Genomic DNA, 21667 nt, shown 5'->3' with positions numbered 1-21667 from the left:
AATTAATTATTCCTCTGTAAACCCCTGGGGATTGAGCATCTATCAAATGTTTGTTTATTCAGACTTTTATTTTGCTGGTTTAATTTGCCCCTTACTGTCTCATTATGTGAAGTGATGCATGATTGCATAGCAAATCCACAATGAATCTGAAATTAAAACAGACTTAAAATAGTCATCTCATTCATTAAGTAGGCCAGTGAGGCTAGAGAAATTAAGTCAAATACCAAGAGAACAGGCATATGGCTAATCATGACTTTGTGACCTAACAGAAACTGTACAAGTTTTTTAAGTACAACACAAACAACTCTGGAAAACCTAGGTGAAAGCTTAGGTAGAAGCTCTGATGTTATTGCAGGGTTATAGTAGCTCCTATAGCAGGGGTCTTCAATGTTTTTCTGGGCAAGGACCCCTTAAGCGATAGAGACATGGAGCAGGGACCCCCGACACAAAATATGTTAAAACAGAGCTACATAAAATAGCCTTCGTTACTAATAGAAACCAAACATAATTTGGTTTAAAACAATCCTCATTACTGTTGTGTCTGTATCTGTATATTACTTCTCATTGTTACAATTTAGATTTATGCATCATCACAATTAAAAATTACAATTCATTAGTTGTTCAAAGTTGTAAATTATTTTAATGGATTTGCAGAGTCTTTACTCTGCACTTTACACTATAGTCAGATGGACAATTAAACATTTACCTGAACTTTAGCTTTAGGTTTATTAAAAATTCACATTTTGATCTTACGCTCAGACGGACAATTAAAGTTACTTTAACTTTAACTTAAAGTTTATTAAAACTTAACTTTCTAATTTTCCTGTGTGAAATTCATATAATTCAAATTCATACAATAATCAAATCACTGAGCATCTGAAATTAGAGAGGGTTCTCCAGTAAAGTGCAGATGTAATGTGTAAGCAACATTATATCAAGAATAGCAATGTACAGTGAGACATTAATATTACAAATAATTTGAATGAAATTTCAAAAATATATTGATACGAATATTTAATAATTAATCTATCAGCCTGCCTTTCAATTTTGACATGTCATATTTTTGTCCCGTGCAAATTATCACTGTGTCAATTCCAATTTCGAGAGTAAATCCCGCATTTAAATGTAGATGTCACTTCCGAAATTTTGAGCGAGTAAAAACCATTTAGATATCAATCTGCATTTGCGATGAACACCGGTTATGCTCATCTTTGGTAGCTCCTTTGAAGTTATCTTGAGTATATATAAAGTATCATAGAGTCTTGGGGCTTTTGACCTGGCACAGCGCCCTAGTAACAATTCACAGGGGGGCAGTCATGGCCTAATGGTTAGAGAGTCCAACTGGTAACCTGAAGGCTGCGGGTTCGATTCTCAATACTGGCAGGAAATGACTGAGGTGCCCTTGAGCAAGGCACCGCAGTAAAAACATCTGCCCACTGTTCAGAGCGTGTGTCTGAGTGTGTCACTACTCCTAATGTCTGAGCACTAACTTGGGTTAAATGCAGAGGACAAATTCCAAGTACAGGTTTGGGTTACCATACTTCGCCTTCACATGTCACTTTCAGTTTCACCCCTAGCATTATGGCAGCAACTTTTCACATGCAATCCCCATCCAGAAACCATGCACAACACCCTATCATCATAGTTGCAAGTTTTGCACATGTAATCGCCTAGATCACCTTAGAAACCAGCTTGCAACTCCCTAGTAACAATGCACAATACCCTAACATCATGGCAGCAAGTTTTGCACATGAAAGTACCATCCAGCAACCACCTAGATCACACTAGAAATTGCCTAACAACACCCTAGTAACCATGCACAACACCTTATCATCAAGGTTGCAAGTTTTGCACATGCAACCACCTAGATCACCTTAGAAACCACTTTGCAACTCCCTAGTAACAAATGCACAATACCCTAACATAATGCCGGCAAGTTTTGCACATGCAAGTGCCATCCAGCAACCACCTAGATCACACTAGAAACTTCTAGCAACGCCCTAGTAACTATGAACAACACCGTAGCATCATGGCTGCAAGTTTGCACATAAAAATGCCATTCAGCAACCAGATCACCTTATCAACCATATAGCAACACCCTGCACAAAACCTTAGCATCAAGGCAAAATGTTTTGCACAACCGCAACCATTGAGTAACCACCAAGATCCCCCTATTCACCCTATCACCCTATCAATTTTGAAAAATAATCCCTGAAATGATGACTTCTGGTAAATATTGTATGCTATCATACATTATAGCATATTATAATACAACTTATTAGGCCTATATATTTATAGAATAGCAAAGTAGGCCTAATCAATATACAAGACTGAACCACATAGATATATAAAGGCCATCATGATCATTTTGCCAACAATGAACCATGGATTTATTTAGTTTATAATACGTTTTATTTTTTATTTAAACAAATACAACATATAACATTCAAAACTCATCGGCTTAGACTGCATTTGAAGAAAAATAAACACAATAGTTTTCTGTAGCCTTGTGCGAACTTATTCAATAGAATTAGACTTCTAGAATGTTCTTTCCAGTGCAAAAAATAATATTTTTAATTTAATTAGACAGCATTTTAAGGAAGTGTAGTGCAAATATCTTTATATAATTATACTTCCATTATAGTTAACTTTCTTTTCGCCGGCTGCTCGGAGGTAGTCATTTTTACATTTCCCGCTGTTGTCACTTGTCGTCATCGTTGCTACGATACGTGACTCACAATGACTAACGACCAATTAAAAGGGCATTCTCTGATGATGTTCCAAGATGTTAAAAATGCTACGCGGCTGATCATAGACAAACAGGGGGAGAAATTAGTATCTTCCGCACCGTCGGGTTTTTTTTTTCTTATCATAGCCAACAAATGTCTTCATTCATAGTCTGTCTGACATATATTAGAAACTATGTGTCTGTCATGGATTTGCACTGAATTGATACTCAGAAATACGGAACAAAGTGCGTACCGTATCAGTTCAATACGGAACAAGACTTTTATGTGTCAAATACGGGACGATTCAGTATTATACGGAACGGTTGGCAACCCTAACCCTGGAACCAAAATCACAGAAGTGTTCTTATTGTTGTGACAGGAGTGAAGGGGTTAATTGAGCGGCACGAAGGGGTAGCGGCAGCCCACTACACTGTCATCGCTGGATTAGCCATTCCCAGCCAGAACACTCTCACACACATACACACACAAACACATCAGTTTCTCTGTTGCTACAGCAACAGCTTACTTTCCATGTCAACTGCAAAGCTGTTTCTATGGAGACACATATACAGAAAAAATTATTTGCTCCACAGCCAGGGACCAGATGGCAGTGAATTGTAAGAGTCACATGGAATGGCTTTACTGTTCTGACTAACTTGTAGACACATGCACATCATAAACACACACACACACTCACACACACACACACACACACACACACACACACACACACACACACACACACACACACACACACACACAGCATGCTCTCAATATGATACACATGCACAGGAATGCATTTATCCGCCTTTGACAAGAATCAATCAATCCTCAATAAGCATCTAATGAGTCCCAATTCATAAGCTTCATCCTTTTATCAGACAATTATAAAATGTTCTCTTACAGGAATCAATTCAATCAACATTTACCCATATTAAAACCGAGATAAGTCTCATCCATAAATATTGACATGTTCATCACACTCCTGCGACGTAGATTTCCAAAGCCACTTGTTTAAAAAACAACTCTTTTGAAAAAGTAGTTAGCTAGAATGCAAGTTAAAAGCTTTTTAAGCAAGAAAGTTTTCTAATTATATAATTATCAAATTATAAAATATGGTAAAAAAAAAATAACAATAAGGTTCAATTCATTAACATTAGCTAAAGCATTAGATATTATGAACACAAAAAAATTAATTACATACAAATAAAATTATTAAATTATTAATTAAAACTTACTGTCACAAAAGGATTTTAAGTAGGGTGACAGTAACGTATAACTTTAAATAGGAGTAATAAAACTAAGAAACAAATAAAACCCTATTACGTTTGTCAATGAACCATAAAAAGTATTAGATTTAAAAAAAATGTAATGTATTATATATACATATAAAAATATATTATATTATATATATATATATATACATTAAAGTTTTTTTAAATCTAATTGATTGGTAAATAAATTTTATGGTTCATTGACGAACCGCTTAAACGAATTCACTGCAAATGAACTGTAATTCCCAGCGGCACTTGACAAAAAAAACTGTACTAATTGCCACATCTATACTTCTAAAGTTATACGCAATACAATTTGACTACAAACAGCAGTGTAACATTTTCTATTAACCTGTTTCTAACAGCAATCATTTTCGAAAACAGTGGAGCTGCCTTTAGGCTACTGAAAATGTTTAAACAAATGTTTGTAGAGTCTCGACTACTACTAAAAAAAGGAGTAAAGACAAATAAAAACAGCAAATATTAAATGAAAACTAGAGTACAATAAGGTCAGCATTTCCCACAGTGCAATTAAAGATTGATGCAGAAAGATTTTGGCATCCTTACCTGACTCCTGTCCTTGTCCACCTTCTTAAAGCACTTATTGAGTGACAGATTGTGCCTGACTGAGTTCTTCCACCCCGTGGGGGCGTTGGCAAAGTAAGGGAAGTGTTCCAGGATCCAGTTGTATATGTCTTTAACTGGCAGTCTCTTAGAAGGGGCATCTTCTATTGCCATGAAGATGAGGCAGCTGAATGAATAAGGAGGTTTGCAGTTGGGGTTCTGCTTGGCGTCGTAAGGGAGATCCGAGTGGGCCGGGGAGGGTGGGGTGTCATCGTCCAGGTCCTGGACAGGGCTGACGCTTCTCAACACGGGGTCACCGAAGCTGTTGAGCAGGTTCTTGCTCTCGTGGAGCCAGTTGAGGTTGGTGAGTTCCTCGTCCTCCACGCTGCCCTTCTCCAGCTTGATGATGGGAAGAGCCAGGTCCATTTCCTCAGCCTCCTGTAGGGCACGCGTTATGGAGCTTGCCTGATAGAACTGGCTCAGGCCGCTCGCGACGCTGACCCCGGAACTTTCCAGCTTCTTACTGGGAGGCATAACCGGACCCATTTAGACCAAGGCTCCTACGAAATACACCAAGGAGAACAAGATCACAATCAAAGAACGTCAAAGGTGAAAATAAAACGCATTAAGAGCATCATTTATTCAGTGACTACAAAGCAGGCTTGAGACATACTTCCCAAATGAACAATCCTGATCCACTACAAAGCTATTGTAGAAGTTTACAGACTGATTGTCTTTCAGGTTGATTTGGATCACTTGATGTTCAGATCACAGCCTTTACTTCCATCAAAGGGACAAAACATTCTCAGAGAGCACAAAAAGAACGAGGCAATGAGAATCATCCTACTCTGTCAACAGCAAGAATGCAAGCCACGTCAGTCTGCTCTCAGAGAAGATGGAACAGCTACAGAGCAACTGAAGAAGCCTTGCTACAATGTGAAATATTTCAAGTAAATGGAATATAATACTCAAGGTCATCTACAACTGATCTGCTCTGTCTGTTTTATGTTCTCTCAGTTGCTCTTTTTATAGTTGTCCTACACAGATAAAAATAAAGATATCAATACATATATAATGTGACAAATGTTATACAATGATTAAATGTGACAGTAAAGGCATGTAGCTATAATGTTACAAACGTTTTTGATCTCAAATTAATGTCTGTCTTTTGAACTTTCTATTTATCAAAGAATGAATAATGGTTTCCACATCAATAATGAGCAGCACAACCATTTTCAACATTGAAGATAATAAGGAACGTTTGTTGAGCATCAAATCATTATTTTAGAATGATTTCTGATGGATCATGTGACACTAAAGACTGGAGTAATGATGCTGAAAATTCAGCTTTACCATCACAAGAATAAATTACATTTTAAAATATATTACAATAGAAAAGGTTATTTTAAATTGTAATAATATAAAGGGTTACATTAGTGTGGATTAGAACCCATAAACATTACCACTTTGACCATACTTTAAGTCATACTTTACATTAAATTGCTGATCCATACCTTTATCTACTAACCTACAAAATCCCAGGATTGACAGAGGCAATTAGGAAAGAAGGAAATTGTCTAATGTTCATGTGTGTTAAAAGAACTCACTGAAAATGAGTGATGAGTGAAAATGAGAAATGTAATGATTTCAGTTTTAAATGAGCTAATACAGATCAATGCTGGCCAAAACAGTTAAAGAATCAAAAATCAGATTAAATAATTATGCATAACTTAATATCTTTGAGCTAATGTTGCTTTCATGTGCTATCGGAAAGTTTTGATTACGAGCTCATCGCATCCAAATTTCGACTTGAGAGGGTGTTCATGTCCAATTTTTTAACCAGGAAACTGGTATTTGAGATTATTCAGTTAGTTTTGCCATTTTAGATGTCACCATAACCAGCTCGTTTGTGACTTTCCCACATTTAAAAAAAAATGACAGCTATAGTACTACTAACCTAAAAATATTTCACTATCTATGTCAGGGGTGTTCAATCAATCCAGTTTCTGGATATCCACCAATCAGCAGAGTTCGGTTCCAACCCTGATCAAACACACCTGTCTGTAATTATCGAGTACTCCTGAAGATCTTAATTAGCTGGTTCAGTTGTGTTTAATCAAGGTTGGAGCTGAACTTTGCAGGGAGGTAGATCTCTGGGAACGGGATTGGGCATCCCTGATCTATTTCAATACACTATTCTATAAAGAACTGGGTGCGACAGAGGGGAAAGATGTCAATCACTGAATCAAATACTCAGAACATGACACCAGAAAAACAGACTTCGACCTTCCCCATGATCACAAAGATCAATTTATGTGGCGCTGTCTTTCCTGTCTCACTCTCTCACTCTCTCTTTCGCTAAACACACCCGATCCATCAGCAAAAGCAATTACTATAAAGTCACATCAAACATTTAAACACTGCCAAAAATAATTCCATGAAAATATATTTAAAAAAATCAAACATTGCTTTTCCTCTTCAAAGAGCAGATAAGTTTTTCTAAAACAATGTGACCTCAAAGCTTCAAACTGCTTGTCTTTTAGAATAGAGAAATACTTAAATATTATACTTCAGCGCTGTGGGAAAGGCAGCATTTTGAAGGGGAACGAAATCATCTCTTGTTCAAACTAGCCATCCGCAGATTGAAATGCAACACGGACACTAAAATCATTCATGAAAAATCAATGTACTGCATCTTTCCAATGAGGAGCGCTCATTTCACTCACCCTCCGATGGGGCGCTCCAGTCCCATGAGCCGCTGCACAGGAAAATTATATTACAGCTGACAGTAAAGTAATTTAATTGTAATGTTGCCATGACAACGCAGGGCTCTGTTTAGGCCTAATTTGCTGGCAACTGCCAATAGTGTCCCGAGAGACCTGAAACATCATTCTTGACCATTATTTCCAACATCAAAGAAAGTTTTTTTGCAAAATACTTTCGAGTATCATACGACAAAGAAGTGTAATCCATCCTGATTTATTTTAGAACAAATTCATCACATTTGCTGTCTTTTTAACATTTTCAAAGTCTTTTATTTAACTCTAAAAGAAACAAGTAATGGGAGAGATTTTTTTAGGGTGATTTTGAAGCTCTTACACTAGCCACGTGACATTTGAACATGAATTGAAACATTTATAACACTCTCAAACTCTAGAATCTAGAACATTGATTTTGACATCAGCCTCAAAATGCAAACTTTAACCCTGTGTTCACATTTGTAGTTCAGTTCTCTTGGCTCTTTTGGTCCAGGCCAAAAAATAAAATTACACATTTAGTCCTGGTTCACTTAGTGTTCACACTATAATTTTTAACACAGAAACTAAAGATACAAAAAAAAAAGGCTTTTATGGCGTATATTTTGTGAAGGAACTCGGAGAACATCCCAAAAAAATGCTGTTTTCTGGGCTAAATGCACTCAGTGTATGTGAATAAATATGATGGTATATGATGGAGCTGAGAATTTGTGAAGAGCTTATAAAATGTGTAAATGAGTCAAAACACCGTCAGTAGGCTAATCCCTCCATCACACACACAAACGAAAATCAGCTGCAAGGAGACGCGGTTCAGATACCTGATCAGATACCACAGGTACCGAACTGTGATGGGTAACTTCGCGACTATGACGAGAAAAAACAGGTATGCTTAAGCGTTCTTTTCCTTTTAGGGGCGCATATTGTGACACCATGTCCTGTTTTTGGTTTGTTTACATGTCTTTGGTTCCTGTTGCGTTCATAGTTCAGTCAAACCGCACCAGGGTTCGTTTGGTAGTGGGCCAAGACCTTTTCAGGGATCTTGGTCAGCTTGTTTGGAGCGCACCAGGGTTCGGATGGCAGAGTTCACACTTTTAAAATAAACCTCACTAACAGAGCAATCACACCAGAGTTCGTTTTAATCCAACCAAATCTCCCAAGTCTGAACACACTCTAAGGCCATATGAACCAAAATAGAACAATGATTGGGCCAAAAATAAAGGAAAAGCATGTACGCTTCCCACATAGTTGTGAATGACATTGTATCTGATGTCCAGGCTCAGGTTTGTTTCTCTGAGATTGTGTTTCTCTGGCAAATGGCTATAAATGTGCTCCAGTCATGCATCCAGATGACAGAAAACCAGATCACAGAGGGTGGGTTAAAGCTACAGATAATTAGGCATGATGCTCTGATCAGAGCCCAAATACCATCTGCCTGTCTAAATCAACATTTGTTTGGCAGCCTCATCATAAATCAGTGATTAAATGCATGCATACATGCAGTTAGTGTTTAATATAGTCATATACTGTACATCTGCATATGCAAGCAACCGGCCGTTGGAGCTTGAATAAATTAATGTCCGCTAGTGTCTGCCATGTGTTAAAATGCATAACGATATTCTATGAACAGCTATGTTCATTTGCATGCCAGTATGACTGACATAACAAAGACAACACAATGACAAAGAACAGGACTTTGTTCCCACATCACCCATCTTAACATCTGACTATTAACCGCATACATGAGTGCCAAGAGAGATCCTCTATTCAACATGCAGACACGGACGGTCCTGATGTTACAAGCCGAGCGACTGCCAAACTGTCATTGTTTTGCTCGCTTGATTGGGAGAGCTGCGTTAAAACAAGCACAAAACTCATTTAAAGTGGGTGAAGAACAAGTAATGAGTCTATTCATGCTGGTAATAAATCGCTCACTGAGTCACTCAGCCACAAAAACAAGAAAAAGTAAACTTTATGTACAACTTGACTTCTAACACGGCACATTCTCAACATGATTAAAATGAGACTAAACTAGATTTTTCCAACATCAGAAGAAAATGTAAATGTGCAAAACGTTCATTATGCTTGGGTGGTGGCCAGGATGTTACTAAGCATTTACTAAGGTGTTTTCAACCCATCTCTATGCAGTTGTTTGGTCACTGCGTACTGGACCAAGTAATCCTACCCCAATCTTTTTCTCTCTTCATGCAAACCTGTCAATGCTGTTTGAACGAGTGGCGTTTCCTAGAAGAGTTTATTTTGTTGCTCTAGGGTAAAAGCATAAAGAATAAAAGTCTACTCTGCAAGTAATCAGATTTAAGGGTACTTCAGCTTTACATCAAAACAACTGCCATCCATCCCCACAAGACCCCTGATTCCTGACGCACATCACACTTAATATCCATCTGACATATAACTGTGCCAGTGAGAAAGTAAAAATAAACTCTGTACCTGCTCTGAGATTTCATTCATAAGCTTGGCGTAGGCTTCTCTCGGCTCTTGTGACAAACAGTTTCCTTCCCTCTAGACAGAAAGACATTTAAGTGTAATCTCACACCACGGTACCCATAATTCCGAGGCACTCCGAAGTACGTAATATCATGTTTTTGAGGGCATAAACACTCCACAGCCTACGTCAAAGTCCAGGCAAGCCTTGACTCATCTGCTCGGAGTGTTTACCTGTGAGAATTCCCTGAAAGGGTGTGACATTCGGAAACCCCTCCTCTTGTGGAATTACATGTAATGCCCCACTGTTAGCTCCTATAAGCTACGGAGACATGTTTCAATGAAAACAGCCACAAGAAACATCATTTTCATGTGAAAACAGACAGAAGAACACTTAGCTGGAGGACTCCAGGCATTTTCTTGAAGCAGGTAATCCACATGTTCGGTGCTTTGAAAACAAATCCAGTCTTTACGGCTTTTGGTCTCAGCTCGAACAATGAAAAGTCATGTGCTGTCAATACTCAAGGAACGAGGGAGAGGTGAAAGGTCACGTTCTCTCTGCCGCAGAGGCAGTAAATAGCTGCACTCAGCCTGTTTTTAAAGCAGTTCTCTTATCACTCCACGACAGAGAAGTGGCAGGTAGAGATTTCATACGGCTGAAAGAAAAAAAACATGTCCAATTCAAAGCCTCGATTAAGCAGACAAAAAAACACTATTTGCCGTTCAAATAGCCCCAATTACACAAGAAATAATCAAATGGCTTTAATCTTGGCATGAAAAAAAACATTGCAAAAGTTGCAGTGAGTCTTTTTATCCCATTTGAAACTACAGCTTTTGATTACAGCTGGTCTGTGCAGCGCTTTGCTCACAGTATTGTTATGCCCAGAGCCAAGTATTGAGCAAGAGTTTCCACAGCTTAACACGGTTATCATGGGTTAGTACTTGCAGAAATGATTTACAACCACTCTTTTGATTAATCTACCAAGTGGATTTAATCAAAGCCAAAAACTCTTGTGCACGGGCAGTTTGTGAACAATTTCACTATGCTGGTTCACACAACTGACTCAGAGTCAGAACCAGCAATGTTCCAGGTTCCAACACTAGTCAACTTTGAAAAATATGTAGATTGAGACAGTTTCTCCTCTTCCATCTACCTCAGAAAACCACCTCATTTTACCCTCTGTGAAAGAGGTGAGAGCAGACCATATCTTAAACTGTATCTGAACACATCAGGTATATTAATGAAGGTCTGGCTGAATAGATTCTCTATCAAATGTTGTGTTAGCAACTTTGAATCCATAGCCTTCCAAGCTACACTTTAAAGTAGTCAAGTTACTCTAAACTGCTAACTGACTGACAAAAAGCAATGCTGAAAGAGACGGCTAGTTAGTAGCCATTTAAAATTTCTAAAATAATTTAAAGTGGTGAAGAAGTTATTTATATATTTAAAACACTAAATATAAGTAAAATACTTTTATTTCAAAATGTATTTTATAAAACATTTTATTTTTGTATATTATGAAATTTTCCTAATAAAAATTTGATTGCTTTTAATGATGGCAAATAGAATAGCAAATGGTTTTGTATATACAGTGCTGGTCAGAATTATATCTAACCTTTCATTGTGGTAAAATAATTTAAAGCGGGGGGGGGGGGGGGGGGGGGGGGTCACATTATGAAATAAAGGTTTTCTCCAAAGCGTAGGGAACAATTATTTGCCCCCGGCAATTAAATACTTTTTGCAACCTCCTTTTTCCAAGATAACAGCTCTCTTATCTATAGTCTTCTCCTATAATGCCTGATGAGTTTGGAAAACACCTGACAACACCTGAATCTCTCCAGATCCTTCACATTCCCAGATCCATGTTGGCGCTTCTTCTCTTCAGTTCAGCCCGCTCATTTTCTATAGGGTTCAGGCCAGGGACTGGGATGGCCATTGAAGATGCTTGGTTTTGTGCTCAGTGACCCATTTTTGTTTTGATTTTGATGTTTGTTTTTGGATTGTCCACTGTCCTGTTGGAAGATCCAAACATGGCCCATTATAGGATTTCTAGCAGAGGTTGTCAGGTTTTGATTTTTTTATCTGCTGAAATTTGATCGAACCCATGATGCCATGTATGATGCCATGCATGATGCCTGCCAACTAGAATGAATCAGATTTTCCAGTGCTACATATTAGAGTATGTCTGATTATTGATTCAACTCGCTCGGCAGTAAAACCACATGCAAATTACAATGTGACACTGAAAACAGCAATGTTGCTTTGTGGTTGCGCTACACTGCTACTAGTTGGAAAAAGTCTCTTGAAAAAAGCTGCAGTATTTTGGAAACAACTGAGCTACTGTCACGCTACTGTTAAATATAGTTTATTCAGTAGTATCACTAAATTTAGTCTCCAACGCTGCTGCTTTCCCCTTAATGTCCCCTCCTAAGCCTTCTTGTTTGAAATCCTAACAAGGTTATTTACTAGAAATAAAAATGGACTAGAAAGAATCCTTATAGTTAATTCTGTCATTTTAGTAGAATCTGTCATTTCAGTAGTATCTAAATTATCCCGTTCTAATTTAAGCACACAAAGCTGGATTTAAGATATGATATTCTAAAATTGTTCAATCTTACTGCGGCCAATAAGCAGATTACCGTGAATGTTCTACCTAGTAGCTGAGAGCTCATTAATGCAGAAACAAAGAATTGATAGTGTCAGAGGCTGCATATATTTTCCCCACAGAGGTCATTAGGGTAGATTAGCACGGTTCTGTTGAGATAGAAAGTCCTGCAATTCCTGCTGGTTTCAGCTCTGGTTGGGTTGCTGCCCGTAAGGAGAGGTTCAGTCAGGCTGCAGCGAGAACTGTGTCACCATGGTTAGTCCGAGGCACACGGGCGTCCGTTACCCTGGTAACAGGAGGATGGCTGGGACAGAGTGACAAGCTGTGTTAATTCTTTCACCCGTAAACCCCAGAGGATCACCACCATTTCTCTTCATTTCCATCGGAATCTGAGACCCCGTTAAAACAGTCTGATTTCCATCGCATCTCAGCTTATTACCACCACAGTTTCATTCTTTTTTTTCCTCCCCTGGATTTCCTTATTGGATACATCAGAGGCAAAGAAAGGAACAAATTGAACAAGAGCTTTGAATAAATGCTGTAATGGATCTCCATAAAAGTACATGCTGTGTTCAGATGTGGATTTATATCCATAATGCAATCACGCTTAATGGATCTCGATCACATCTTCCAACCCCCTCATGAAGCAGAGCAGCCTCCACCACTAGCATTCTGACAACAGGGTTTGGATCTCAGGTCGACCTCATAAACAGCACTGGACTTCTCTTTGCGGTTGTGTCAGGATCTTATGGTATATTGGATGGCAAATGTGCTGCAGAGATGCTAGTTAGTAGCAATTTAAAATATACAAGTTAAAATTTGTACAAATGTATACACACACACACATATATATATATATATATATATATATATATATATATATACACACACACACACACACACACACACACACACACACGTTAGATTTTATAATCTACATTATATATAAAATTAAAATGTCTAAGTACCTTTTTCATCATGTATTTTATAATAATAGCAAACATTTTTTTTCCGATTATTTATTTATTTATTATTTAATTATATTTTATAAAATGCATATTAAAAATATTTCAAATACATAGTGTATACACCAGAACCAACAAAATCAGCAACTGGAAATCCGGTGGTGTAACTTTGTTTTAAAAAGTGGGTGGGACAGGAGTGGGGGGAGGGGTGTAACAATAGCAATTGCAGAAAACAATCATATTTCAATGTCCAGAGATCAATTGTACATTGAGTTTAATGTATCGCCATATAAGTCATGTTTAACATGGTAGTCATCCTTCCATTTACTAGAATACAAGTGTTAGTTGTCAGATCAGTGAATAAATGCATATATTTGCATCAAATGCTTGCCTTAATGATCTGGCGGTAGAACTTTTGTTAATCGTGTCAAGAGAGTTTCAAGGTTCTAATCCACCCTCGTTTACTAGTTGTTGTTTTTTTTCTCATTACAACCAAAGATGTCCATCAGCGATTGTATGTCAAAAGCATGGACATGTTTGTGTGCATTTTATTTTATGATTTCATCGTAACTACTAGAGAGTCTCCGCAACAGGATAGATTGAAGCGCTCATCTGTGTGAAGTGCTTGAGCGCCAAGAGAGCACAGTTGCCTTCCGCCAATGATAACAGCCGCAACGAACGCTCAGCATGATTTCAAAGACAACATATTCCAGCGCCAGCTCACCTCTTATTTAATAAACAAATTAAATGAATGCTCTGCTAGTCAACTGGAGAGGTTTCATTTGTATAATAGTTACATCCGTGCTGCACCTGTCACACAGCAAATTACACCTATGTGGAAATAACTGACTAAACTGTAACACATCAGGATTATGATTTCAATTTGTACTTTGAATTAAACCAGGGATCTTTGTGACAGCAGTTGCGATCCACAACCATTAAGCTACCACCCAGGACAGGCCTGTGTGGGGCTGGAGGGGAAATACGGTGATAAGATCAGTATGGCTGCAGCTCCCAACCCGGCAGAGATGAAACGCATTCAGCGATAGCAAATCTGACAGAGCTGCTGTGTTGATGCAAATGACCCACTACACCACAGAGCCCGGTATTATCGCACCGCAAATCAAATGGACCCGGCTACCATGGAGCGTTTAAACCATGTGGACACACATAGACATACACCTTGACATTCAAATTCCCTCAGAATTCTCCTCCCATAGGCTTATATCTCCTTTGTGACGCTTGCCAGACGGAGAGATTGCACGGCAGTCGAGCTGGGCTGAGGTTTAACATTTCACAGAAGGTCAGTGAGCATAGTGTGATTTGAAATCCAGCAGCTTTATCTCTATTGCAGAAACCGGCCATCTCCCCATGAATGCCACTGCCCTGCTGGGTCTCAGCTAATACAGCAAAGCATCCAGGCATGAGAGTACAGGCTAATCTAATCCCAATGACAGAGGCGCGAGCAGAGAAAAATGTCCGCACAACTCCCAGACATATGTACAGGCATATCTCAACAGGAAACACAGGAGGATGGTGGGTCACTGTATCCTAATCACCACATTCAACCTGGGGCGGCAGTATGATGGAGTAAGTCCCTGTTGTTGCGAGTGTCGGCTCAGGCCCTGCGGAGAACACCCGGGAGACAGGATATTGAATTTGCCAGTGTATTGGTGACAAGGGAAACCCAGTTAGCAGCTGAGTCCAAGGATGCAGACCCTCAAGGGGAGAGGGCACTTAATGAAAATTAAGACACTGCTCACCCAAACCACTTAATTCAGCTGATCATCAGTTGGATACAAAGTTTAGAAAGTAATAATAATAAAGGTTCCTGTGCCATTTAGAAACAAAATGGGTTTCACTAGTCCGAGCATGTCACTTAAGTATGAGAACTTACTATTCTTTTGTTTTCTTGTTTGTCTACTGGTGCTATATAGACACCTGTATGAAGAAACTCTCAAATGTGACATCAAGAATTCAGATCTTCTAAGAACCAAACACCCAACTTTACTCAAGAACTCTTTCAGAACTCCAACAGGTGTTATTGTTCAAATGCATTACGTGATCAAAAAGACTGTCTTGCCAGGGTATTCATGTACATTCAATTAACTGAACTAAAATAAAATAATAAAATAAAATAAAATACAGCATCTCAGGCTATAGGATAAATAAATAAATAAGCACATTGTTTTTAATAGTTCTTTTGCTTAATTCTTAATTTATTATTGAATAAATTCCTTGAAAAAAATCACATTGAAATGTTTAGTGTAAATTAATATTTACATTTTTAAATAAAGAAATGTGTTCAACTGCATATTTGTTTCTGCTGTGCATATTCGTTTCTGTATCGAGAATTGTTGACTACTGAAAATGTGGTACCACAACAACCTAGACTGGGTAAACCCAGACTGATTTGCCGGTGATTTGATTTCACCCTGCAGCTCAGACTGACAACCTGTACATTCTTTTATCCTTCTTCCGTAACAATTTAGCGGGGACCAATCACAAACTGTCTTATCCACCTGGCGCGCTATTGGCGGGTTTAATCCAATCAAATTCCTTTTAACCTCTCAACGATGCTCAATAGGTTATTTGATGATTTAGAAAACAAGTCGCTTGAGTGGGTGTAAATACCACTCACTTTCATGTTTTTTTTGTTTTGTTTGCACAACCTGCAAAAATCGCTTAATGCCATTGCTGCTTCTGCAAATCGCTGATCAGTGCTCCAACCAACAAGTTTGTTGACAAGTTTCCTGCCTGGAGATTTCGCTGAAAAGTACTTCACCCGGATCGTTGGTCTGATTGGTCGAAGAACTATCCAATTGCGTACAGAGTCATTTGAACTATGCCCGTTGATCACGCCTCTTGTGCAGTAGAAAATACAGAGCAGACTCTCCAGACTAATGTTCAATCTTAAAAGACTGACCTTGGTCTGGTGATAGCCAGACTAACGACAACCCTACTATCCAGCAAAAATGTGGTTCTTGAGAAGAAAAGGGTTCTTTGCTGAACCTAAGGTACTGCAATGAACCTTTTTTAAGAGGGTTATGTGCTGGCGGGGGAAAGGAAACTTCTTCCTGTTCACTCAGGCCACTCTAACAGGCTCCCCTAATGAAGGTGCGCCTCACGGGAACTCTTCAGTTGTAGTTTTTCTTTCTTTCTTTTTCCTCAATCCCAAAAGGAGGGAGGGATCAGTATATTGCTGCTTTAGGTTTAATAGCCACGTTAAATGAGCACAAACTGTCTCGCTGCGCAACGCGTTTCATTAGTAAACAGCACTCAAGACGACAGAGCCACTCGGTACAATAACACGTAACAATGCAATTAATGGTGTTACATGCGGGTGGGGCCGCAGTCTCGGGTGCACTGGGAAGATTATAATTGTTCCAGTCTGACTGCCTCTGGGAGCCTGCAGTGGGGGCATTCATTACAGACTGAGAGAGAGAGAGAGAGAGAGAGAGAGAGAGAGAGAGAGAGAGAGAGAGAGAGAGAGAGAGAGAGAGAGAGAGAGAGAGAACGGAAACACAGAGACATGGAGACACGGAGACACGGAGCAGCAGCTAGACAGTACACCATAAGCAGACATAAGTACTCTTTCAAACCTAAGTGAGCTGCCTCACTACATACTGCCTTGTAAACCAGCATCCCAACAATCATGAAACCTTGTGGCTCATTTGGAATGGTCTACATCAACCAAACAAACAGCACTACCAACAAATCGTCATGGAAGACTCATAGGGGTTTTGCAAACTGTATGTAAATGGCCTGGGTCATGTTCTGATCAGTATTACCATTAACTAAAACTATTAAAAAACATTAATTAAAAACATAATCTTATGGTTATTTAAAAACAATAAACATAAGATGAAAAATCTACACTAAATGAAAATTAGAAATGTTGATTTGGGAAATTACTGAAATATGTTTAAGTACTAAAACAACTAACTAAAATAAAATAAAAAATATTTAGAAATAGTTTTTTTAAAAATAAAAACTAATACAAATGACAAAAATAAATATTTTAAATAATTACTAAATATTAAACTGAAATTAAAATAAAAACTGAAATATAAAAATAAAAGCATATTAAAAATTATAAAAACTGTATATAAGCATATATTAATAAAATGTTTTATCAGATATATTATAAATTATAAAAAACTAAAAATTCTAAATGTAAATAAAAACAAAGACTGCATGTGCTATTTGGGACAGGGCCTTATAAGCATAAGAATACAGAAATATTGGATAAAATGTTATTTTAAATTACACTAAAGTATTTGTATTGATGAATGAAATAAATGTACTGAATGAAATGTTAATTATTATTATTATTTATATTTATATTGTTACTTTTTCCACTGAACTTGTTGCAGCGGATTCTGGAATTGCATTCTCTGCGATTGACACATGTGACGCTGCTTTAGAATTTGGCTAAAACAAGCTAACTTAGGAAAGGGCATATTGCAGGTAAAAAAAACTAAATTAATATATAACCTTGTATGAAAATACCATATGAAAAGTTAATGCAGGATTTAAAATGTTTTAAAACGACATAAGGGTACCAATTTAGTATATAAAGTGAGCGTTTCTTTGACTGCTCGTAAAAAACACTTTTTTTTCAACATCGCGCCATGTTACGTCACGAGAGGGAGTTATGTGTGTAATAATCTATTTGGTTGTAAAATGTATTAAAGTTACCTGAATGAAATGAAATCGAATGTATCGTCCTATCATTCATTCACAGACAGCATATGAAGATGTTCAACTAATAAAGATCTTAATCGCTGGCAAAAATATGATGCATTTGCAGATTTGCTTTCACTAGACTGTAGGTCCACGGCCACTTCATTCAACGCTCTTGATGTTCTTAAATCTTCCTGTTACGACTCCGAGTCGAGTGTGAATTGAAAGCGCTTCAGTTATTCAGTGCGTGCAGGAAACTGAACAGATAATTCAAACTGATTCACTTTTTTGATGAAGTCTTTGAACAGAATCAACTCAAAAGAGTGATTAATTTGTGAATTGAGCATCACTCATGCCCATAAAAAAGATACAGCGCGCTTGGAATAAACTATGCATTTAACAACATGTATTGCATTAAAAATAAAGTAACGAGAGGAACGTCAGCCAACGTAACGAAGTAAAAGTACATTTCTTTTCATTAGAAATGTACTCGAGTTTAAAAGGTTGTATCAGTGATTTCTGGCCCCAAAATAAATGTCTAATCTTTCCTAACGATCAGCTAGCTGCCCGCCCCATAAGCATGCCGTCCAAAAACCGCGTCTCTGTAGGCAGCCTAGGCTCTGAGATCTCCACACAAAAACAAATGGGTACAACCACCACTCAAAGCCAAAATAAACAGTGTTCCAACCAATCACTGACAGGGGCGGGTGTTGTGAGGTTTTGCGCTCGTGCACGGCTGGACGCGAAATCGGAGCAACACCCGCCCCTGTCAGTGATTGGTTGGAACACTGTTTATTTTGGCTTTGAGTGGTGGTTGTACCCATTTGTTTTTGTGTGGAGATCTCAGAGCCTAGGCTGCCTACAGAGACGCGGTTTTTGGACGGCATGCTTATGGGGCGAGCAGCTAGCTGATCGTTAGGAAAGATTAGACATTTATTTTGGGGCCAGAAATCACTGATACAACCTTTAAAGTAAAAGTACCCACATTTAAACCTACTCTTAAAAGTGCTATTGTGCTTTGTGAGCAAAGTGTATATCGTTAGCGAGCGTGTATACAGTATATCTATAAGCTAACACTGGTCTCTCACCAAGACAGCTGTCCTGTTTTCCAATGGTTCTCTTCACACCACAACTCAATTTGTCTCCTCTAACCGTTGTTCCGTCTAATATTAATCCTGGCCTGTCCCTGCTCTCTTGGCAGCATAGCAGACTCACAACTGTATGGCTGTGTCCGTCATACGAGTAAGTATGAACAATTCCCTCAGCGTCCGAAATGTCATTGCAATCCATTGTTTTCCTGTTGTTTGAATAGACCGCTCTCCCTCCCGTTACGTCACGCCCATTTTCAGATGCGGAAGTAAAATTTTCTCACAAAAAGACTCCAGAACCCAATGTAGTGTATTTATAAGTATATTTTAAATAAAATCTATTTCCTACATTATTTTTCTATACATGACTTGTTGGGTCCTCTAACCTGCAATATGCCATTTAGGAAGTACCTTTTTAAACAACCTTCTTCCTAAAATGCTCACTAGAGCATTTTTCAATTTTAGGCTGAACGGTTATAAGAATGTTAAGGAAAGGTTCCAGTTATTTTCCACTTGAGCCTGGTTCGGCACGGCACGATTACAAACCGTTTTCAGCACGGCTGGTAGAATGCGTGTAGTGACGTTGCAAATCAGGATTGGCCACTTGTCTGTTGCCTGATTGCCAGTTTCTCTGTAGCTGGCTAAGTCCACTATTTGCGCAATGTAAACACAAATTAATAACACAATTAAAAGAAATATCTGATTATCCTCCATAACGTAGATATTTATATCTCGTATCATCTGTAAACTCTCGCGTTACCAACAACTGATGCATTTGTAATACATTTCAAAGAGCTCCATTATCAGCCCCACAGTGGAAAATTAAACCATATCCATATCGGCTGGGCTGGATCAGCACAGTTAAGCAAAGAAAACGCCCAAAAGTTTGGCCCAAAAGTGGAAAAGCAGCTTAGGATTTGGAGCAGAGCAATTGACAAAAACAAACAGCAACAGCACAGACACAGTGTCCATTTTCCACATTTACTACTCAAAGGGGAAGACAGCATGCAAACCATTTGTTATTAAATGAAAGTATATTCGTCCCCAAACAAAAGCATTTGGAGTGCATTCCTTTTGATCTACGTCTCCAATGTCTTCCAGAGGAGTCAATAAAAGCTATACACTGGCTCCTTTACGAGCCCTGCAGATATATATTAGAGGGGTCTTACTGATTCAAAGCACAGCCATAAACACAATGGCAGGCCTGGCTCAGTGATAAGCCTCCCTTAGTGGAGACCGATGTTATCGGAGTGAGCACTGGACTGAGAAAAGGACCAAGGTGACGTTGAAGTCCTTCGAGGGCGAGAGAGACCATCAACTGAGTATATCACAGTTCAGTATAGGATACAACTCTTTATCCCTCACACATGGGCACATCATGGCCCAGGGAGCAGATTCTCGACCCTGAGCAGAAATCCTGCTAGATGAGGTTGTAAAGCAGTCTTAATCTTTAATAACCTGCATGGATCAGAAACGTTCATTCACGCACTGATGATAATACCATCTCTGGTACCTCAGGATCCACCTCTAATCACCCATCATCCTCCTCTACAATGGAAAACAGGGACATAAACAAGAACAAAACATACAAATTATTGTCAATTAACCCAGTGATTCTCAATCCCGGTCCTGGCATACAAACCACACATGGGGGCTAATTAATTCATTAAAAATCCTGAAGCCTTAACTTTTTTTACCGCCTTCTTCAAGTACTGGAGTGATATGCAATGACATGTACATTTCCATTTCTTGTGAAGTGATGTATTGATGTTCCCTTGTTCCCTATGCCATTATAAGTGCCCTTTAAACTGAACATGTCCTTTCATCACGCTCCTTTCGGATTGAAACCTTCCTTATCAGGGCAGAATATCCTGTGAAGGGCACTTAACAGTCGAATCAAATGATAAAAGATACAAACATAGATGTGTGGGTGGGGGGGGGGGGGGTGGGCTAGAATAACGGGACTGAGAACCACTGTATTAACCACAAACACATTATAACTGTGATAAATACAAATAACTACACCTTTCAATAGTTGAGCACCTCCGATTGACTCCTGAGCTCTCTTTGCATTTTTATATGCTCATTAGGACGTATTTAGTATATTTACTAAGCCATTTACCTCATGGTGTCATTGGCACAAATACTAATCATGGTGAGCACTTTCCATTGACTTCTATAGGTTTTATACTAAGCTAATAATGTTTTCTATCCTGTAAACCCAAACCTAACTCTCACATAAACCTTTTTGCAATTTTAGATTTTCATTAAGAGATATTCAGTATATTTTCGGGCCATTTTCCTCATGGGGCCATTGGCTGACACACAAATTGACGTCAAAACCTAGTCTTAGCCTCAGACGTCACACATAAGGACCGTTGGCTGAACATCTGATGTATCTACCATATTCCTGACGAGCTTACTGCGTTTTGAATTATGGGTGGCACTTCCGGTTTGGGGAACTTCCATTCAAAAAGAAATCGAAATCATCATTTCAAATCATAAGGTTGCCCTACAAATAAAGTTTATCCGTCAGTTTGACTCAATGAGCTATCAG

The 21667-nt window shown here is 38.5% G+C and overlaps 1 protein-coding gene across 6 annotated transcripts in view; it reads right to left on the bottom strand.

Moving 5' to 3' along the window:
- The window catches only part of foxn3 (forkhead box N3), a 120024-nt gene that overhangs the window by 63057 nt on the left and 35300 nt on the right, over nucleotides 1–21667 (bottom strand). For 3 of the 6 annotated variants that reach the window (XM_077239205.1, XM_077239207.1, XM_077239210.1), the window contains one exon: nucleotides 4571–5127. In XM_077239205.1, coding sequence (XP_077095320.1) covers nucleotides 4571–5113 — 543 coding nt within the window. In that variant the 5' untranslated portion in view covers nucleotides 5114–5127. Of the gene's footprint in view, nucleotides 1–4570; nucleotides 5128–9771; nucleotides 9969–9999; nucleotides 10638–21667 lie in introns of those variants that run through there. The other 3 variants (XM_077239206.1, XM_077239209.1, XM_077239208.1) reach the window with 3 other exon arrangements.

This window comes from Siphateles boraxobius, unplaced genomic scaffold (assembly GCF_051911475.1).
Source record: "Siphateles boraxobius isolate OS27281-9 unplaced genomic scaffold, OSU_SipBor_1 22, whole genome shotgun sequence".
NCBI classification, from domain to species: domain Eukaryota; kingdom Metazoa; phylum Chordata; class Actinopteri; order Cypriniformes; family Leuciscidae; genus Siphateles; species Siphateles boraxobius.
This window is presented reverse-complemented; position numbering and strand designations above follow the sequence as displayed.